The sequence below is a fragment of the Vigna radiata genome, unplaced genomic scaffold (assembly GCF_000741045.1).
Source record: "Vigna radiata var. radiata cultivar VC1973A unplaced genomic scaffold, Vradiata_ver6 scaffold_270, whole genome shotgun sequence".
Taxonomy (NCBI): Eukaryota; Viridiplantae; Streptophyta; class Magnoliopsida; order Fabales; family Fabaceae; genus Vigna; species Vigna radiata.
The window spans coordinates 367,493-373,914 of NW_014543806.1; the positions used below are offsets into that span (position 1 = coordinate 367,493).

At 34.7% G+C, this 6,422-nt stretch overlaps 1 protein-coding gene and 1 pseudogene across 1 annotated transcript in view; both read left to right on the forward strand.

Annotated features, from left to right (window-relative positions):
- The window catches only part of LOC106754814 (auxin-responsive protein IAA8), a 10,040-nt gene extending 6,216 nt beyond the window's left edge, over window positions 1-3,824 (forward strand). The window contains exons 2-7 of the mRNA XM_014636881.2: window positions 882-1,305; window positions 1,395-1,567; window positions 1,698-1,924; window positions 2,047-2,188; window positions 3,039-3,100; window positions 3,469-3,824. Of these exons, the coding sequence (XP_014492367.1) occupies window positions 901-1,305; window positions 1,395-1,567; window positions 1,698-1,924; window positions 2,047-2,188; window positions 3,039-3,100; window positions 3,469-3,506 (1,047 nt within the window). The 5' untranslated portion in view covers window positions 882-900 and the 3' untranslated portion in view covers window positions 3,507-3,824. The remainder of the gene's footprint in view (window positions 1-881; window positions 1,306-1,394; window positions 1,568-1,697; window positions 1,925-2,046; window positions 2,189-3,038; window positions 3,101-3,468) is intronic.
- Window positions 3,825-4,603: 779 nt separating this feature from the next.
- Window positions 4,604-5,851, forward strand: LOC106754810 (annotated as a pseudogene).
- The last annotated feature ends 571 nt before the right edge of the window (window positions 5,852-6,422 follow it).

Here is a 6,422-nt window from a genome sequence, read left to right on the forward strand (position 1 = left end):
GTTAGGTTTTTATTTTTCTGAGTGAGAAGGGGGTCAAGATATTTCTTTAGTTGACTATTGTAGCTTTTTCCCATTGTTTTCCTTTTGTTACTGAAATAACTTTCTTTTGCCTTTGTGTTTTGTGTTTCATTTTCTAAATGCTACCAGAAAACCCATTCAAGGTTTATTTTTTTTTGTTTGCATTGTTCAGAATTTTTTAATAAAAGAATGCTTTTAGTAACTTTTTTTTTTATTCAAAGTCGTTTTTGTTAATGTTGGATTTAACGTTCTTATCAACTAGATCGAGTCTACAAAATTAAATAAATAAAAAATTTAATGGATACTTAATCATTTCACTTTATTTTATTGTGTAATATGCTATTTAAAATATCTGTAAAATAATACAATTTTGATTATGCATCTGCAAATGTCCGATTCATATAAAATTTTATGTACATGATGATCACAATAGTTTCGCATGGTTTAATGGTTGAATTGATAAAATTTTGTGAGGTAAAAGTTACTGGAAGTGGCATTCTACTATGTTTAACACCAGGTGTGGTTTGTGTTTGTTTATATAATGATATAAGGACACTTTCAATAACATTTTTTGGGAAATTTATTTCATTTATTAACTTGCGTCTATTGGAGTTTCATCAACTTTATTTTAACAGATAGGGTGTGATATGCCGTCCACAGTGTAAGTGAATCTTTACAAAATGGTAACGTGAGCATTAAGATTGTATACCATTTGATTAAATCACAATGATAACAATGCTTTTACTGGATGGAGTGCTGAAACCAAATTTTCTTCGTTATTTTTTCATTGTAATTTTGTATGGCATATCTTTCTGGCAGTCTGTCAAGTGAATTGTGGTTTATGATGGTTTTGTTCAATACAGTTCGTAAATTTGGAGTCTGATGTCTCCGCCTCTGTTGGTTACTGAAGATGAAGGGCAGAACAATGCCTCAATGGTAGCGTCTGCATCTTCACCAACCATGGAGTGTTTCACCCCACATGAGGCTAGATTGAAAGAACGCAATTACCTGGGATTGTCAGATTGCTCTTCGGTGGACAGTTCTACTGTCCCGAGTTTGTCTGGTGAGAAAAAGAACCTGAATTTGAAGGCTACTGAGTTGAGGCTGGGCCTTCCTGGATCCCAGTCACCTGAAAGGGATCCAGATATTTTCCCATTGACCTCAGCAAAACTTGACGAGAAACCACTGTTCCCTTTGCTTCCTACAAAGGATGGAATCTTCACATTATCCCAGAAAACTGTGGTCTCCGGCAACAAAAGAGGTTTCGCTGACACGATGAACACTGAGGTGAAAAGTGTTTCTTTTAACAAAGGTTAAATAAATGTTTAATACTACTTCTGAGTCTGATTCTTCACAATCTCTGTTGTTTGGGGAAGTTTCCTGGAAATGCAGGGATAAACATGATGCTATCACCTAAACCTTCTGGGATTCAATCAACCATAGTGAAAGAAGTATCCAGCAAGGTTTTACAGGAACGTCCTGCTGCAGAAAATGGAACTGGTCTTAACCATACAGGAGCTTCTATCAGTGGCAGTGCACCTGCTTCCAAGTAAGGGAAACTTGCTAGATCAATGATCTATACTCTTCAGGAGGATCTTGAAGTTGGAGGAAAGACCTCAAGGTGTATTCCATACATTTCTAATTTTGCTAATTAGTTCATATCTCTATATCTGTGATAGGGCACAAGTTGTTGGTTGGCCTCCTATAAGGTCATTTAGGAAAAACTCATTGGCCACCACTTCAAAGAACAATGATGAAGTAGATGGAAAACCATGTCCAGCCGCACTCTTTGTGAAGGTCAGCATGGATGGTGCTCCCTATCTGAGGAAAGTAGATCTAAGAAATTATACAACATACCAGGAACTGTCTTCTGCCCTTGAGAAGATGTTCAGCTGTTTCACTCTAGGTGATATGTTAGAGACGTTACAGCAATGATTTGTTTAAGCCAGTCATTTACTGCAAATTATTCTTGTTTAAGCAAGTATCTTTTGAATGACTTTATCATTTATGACATGTGTATAATACCAGGTCAATGTGGTTCCCATGGAGTCCCAGGAAGAGAAATCTTGAGTGAGAGCAAGCTGAAGGACCTCCTGCATGGTTCGGAATATGTACTTACTTATGAAGATAAAGATGGTGACTGGATGCTTGTTGGAGATGTACCATGGGAGTAAGTTTCTGAACCTTTTTGTGGCTCTAACAATCTCTGCATTTTCAACTTCTCGTTGTATTGTTTTGATAATTATGGGAGATATGCCCTGGTAGTAAGTTTCTGAACCTTGTCTGAGCTATAACAATCTTTGTGTTTTCAACTTATAAACTATACTTGTTTCTATAATAATCGGGCTAGATGCTTTGGCAAATTTATGAAGTGATGAATTATTCTTCAATCAGGGGTATGTGCAATATGTTGCCAACAACTCCAATTGTTTAGAAATTTTCCATATGTTCATAAGATACTGTAACACATATCATATGTTCATTTTTTTTCTCATGTTTTTCTTTAATTGCAATTGATAACTTTTGTGGTGTTTTCATTAAACTTAATTATCTAGATTGATTTATAGTTGATTGACACTAACTGTAAAAATATTTTCATTGAAAGTGGATCAAATTTAACCTCTTCCTATAAAAGTTTGACTTCATTCTAAAATGACTGTTTTCTTTCTATTATGGAACTCGTGTTCCGTTTTTAAATGTTCCTCAATTTTTAAGAATTTGGGGCAGCGGTCATTATATTCAGTGGAGAACACATAGCTTTGAAGCTTAATGTATGTTTCGTGGTTCCATACTAAGAACTCGGTCACGGTTAGGATTTTCGGGTATTGCCACTCGGTTATGCTTCTTATTCGAATTTGCTAATATTCACTTTCGTACTGGTATCAAGTCTAGCAAACTAGTTCTATTTGTACCAAGAATTTGTCAATTGTAAGAATGATGGAATCAAATCAGTTAATTGTTGTTTCACTTCACTCTAGCTTTTATCCTATGGTTAACTGCAATTTTTCTTTTGTTTACAGTATGTTCATTGACACATGCAAAAGGCTTAAAATCATGAAGGGTTCTGATGCCATTGGCTTAGGTATGTATTCTGGGTGAGATAATTCCTTTTGATAGACTCGGGGCTTCTGTTTTAAATCAAAGGGTACGCAGAGCTAATAGCCGGTCGTAGATAATGATTATAATACTGGATTTTGCTATTTTCAGACAGTGCCAATTTATATGTTTATACACTAAATGAAAAAGGGTTTAATTCAAGGATAAGCTGGATTGAGTTCGCATGAAAACATGTATAAAACAAGGAATCCGTGATTGAAAGTACATTAGTTTATATATCCAATTGACGACCATGGTTGCCTACAGTCTGTTGCTTCCTTGTAAATTGCAACTCGATGAAAAAACCAGCTTCTGTGTTCAAGCATGCTTAAGTGGCCTTTCTTTTCATTGCAGCTCCAAGGGCCATGGAAAAATCCAGGAGCAGGAGCTAGTCGTTATTGGAAGTGTTGACTGCGTTTTGTCTACTTTACTGAAAGTTGCTGGATATGAGAAAGATGTGAAAAGAAAACTATGGTATAAACGACCGAATGCCGGTTTTGATGTTTAACTGTTATTAAAGATGTTTATTATTAAAAGTCCCAGAATAGTGTCTTGGTCTTTTGTTTGTGTTACATTTGTTTCAATATAATACCTTGTGAAGCTACCTTGAATATTAGTAATTGTGGAGTCTGTAATCTTTATAGGAACCGTTTGTTTGGATAAGCTGAATGTATGTTATAATCAATGTATTGTTGTTTTTCTATGATTTACTATTCCATAGTTTTTCTTTCTCTTGAAGGGCATATTTTCATGCCTACCTCATTCAATCAAATGATTCCTTGGGGACACCCCAGTTTCGCTTCAGCCTATTCTGGTTAAAGATAACTTATGAAATTGAATGAATTTTATTGTGACTTTTACTTATTGGTATATTTTTTTAACAAATTTCAATATTAGTTATTGTGTTAGCGCTGTCCTTACCCATGGATGGACATGCATAGGAACACTTTACAGGTATACCAGAATTGAGCTACTCTTAGTGGTGAGACGAATTAATATAAGACTCACTTTTTGTAGTTTCTATTTTTCTTTAAGTGACATTTGTGTTTCAAACGAACTTGTTTTATGGGCAAGTTTTTGGGTAGAAGTTTTCTTAAAAGGTTTGGTTAGTTCTCTCTAATTTGTTTTGAGAGAAATTCAAAAATAAATTAGACTTAGTTAAGATAAGAGATTTGACACTACTTTTAATAAAAGAAAAATTTAAGGTGAGTTTATACATTGTTTTGTGGTGTTTAACTCTTTTTAATCACCGTGAGACTAAGATTTATTTGAACTTTTAACAATTTTCTTTAATAGTGAGTTTTTTTTTTCTTATTTTTTTATATTGATATATTTTCTTTTGAGTTGAAACATTCTCAATCACAAGTACTTTAGTAGTCATATTTTTTTCTTTTTATTATATCTTTACCAATGATCATATATAGACTTCTTTATTCATATTGTATCTTCTTTGAGTTGATCATTATAATAAATCTTTGTTTTGGTAACAATGATTGGTATTTTGAGCATAAATTTATTAAAAAAAATTAAAAAAAAGACCCGAGTTAAACAAAAGATATTATATCACCTTCAATCAATAAATTTATAAATCTTCATATTTATCATCAAGAACTTAAACTTATACTAATTTTCAATAATAAATATCTATATTTTGATAGATTTATGAATTGATTTATATTCATCAAATTGCTCCATGTGTATATGAAATCCTTTTCATTGGAAAAAAAGTTTTATGTCCCTCATATTAGTTTTTCATATATATATATATATATATATATATATATATATATATAGGTTTAAACCATTCAGGCGTCCCTATTTTCGTTTGGTCTTCCCACTTTGGTCCCCTTTTTTTAAACTTTTCCAATTGAATCCTTAGAACGGTTAATTTGAAGCAATTCAGTCCCTGCCGTTAAAAATCGTTAACGGCCGTTTGAGTACTGCTGACGTGGCATTGTAAATGAATTTTATATTAAAAATTATTAATGAATATGTGTTTAATCAGGGATTGGAAGGGTAAAGTGGGAATAAGAAATCTTTGAATACATCCTCTCCTTTCTTCTTCTCAAAACCTTCTTGAATCTCAGATCCACTTGCAAAGGTTTATGGCCTCTCATATTCTCTCCCTCCTTCGTTTCCAAACACTCTTCTCCTTCTTCCTCCTTCTTCTTCTTCTCCACCCTTCTCTTCCTTTCTCTTACTCTCACACCCTCAATTCTACCGCCACTTCCCTTTCTACGATTGCACACTCGGCACGTGGCGCAACATCTCTCTCTCACTCTCTGATTCTTCACTGCAATGTTTCCATTCCCTCACCATGGTTGTCTCCTCCGGTGGTCTCTTCTGCCTATCTGATTCGCTATCTTGCTCCTTGATAGTGTGCAACCTTCTGGCTAAGTCTTCTAGAAAGATTGAGTACCCAAGTTTGTCTCTTCACTTGGAGCATCTCACTTTTGTCTCTTCACTTGGAGCATCTCATACGCTGCTACAAACTGTGCCTTTGTTTATGATTCAAATGTTCGAACTTGGAAACGGTTTGACGGTTTTGGTCCGGTTCTCGGCGACAATCATCACCAAAAAGGTGTTTTTTTCAAAGGGGATTATATTTTGCGACCCAGAACTGTTTTCTGTGGTGATATTTGATTTGGGGAGTGAAAGGTGGGAAAAACCCATTGGGGGGTTACCGAGTCATTTTTTGATGATACCTAAGAGTCATAATTTCGGAATAAAAGTTTGATCTTATGCCCAAGGGTTCCTTATTGGCTCTGTAGGGTAGTCAGCCGCGGAATTTTCTTTCATTATTCTAAAGAGTTTGAAATTCACACTTCCATTTTTCGCCTTAAAAAAATTAAATAAAAAATAAAATGCTTGAAATATTGGCATATTTAATGACTATACAAATTTTATTTAATAAATAATAACTATTTTCATAAACGAAATTCTAATTATTAATTTAATCTCGAAAACCTATTTCAAACAACTGAGATAGAAAGGCACGCACATTTAAAAGCTATGGAAAGAATTCAGAGAAACAAAAACAATGTCACACCCCATTTAATACTCCACTTAAGTGGAATACATGTGTCAACCGTCCGGTTCTCCCCTGGTGAGTGAGAGACAAACTCTGATCAACTTTTAATTCCCTTCCCTCGTGATCCGTGCAGCAGCAGCAGAGCAGTGAACCCCAGCAAGTGGAAGTCAGGTGTCACGCTGGAGTTGGCCAAACCGTTCGGATTGGAGGCAGTATTTAAGGTAAGAGTGAAGACCTGACGCCACTTTTGCATGCAATCTTCATCTTCTTCCTCAAA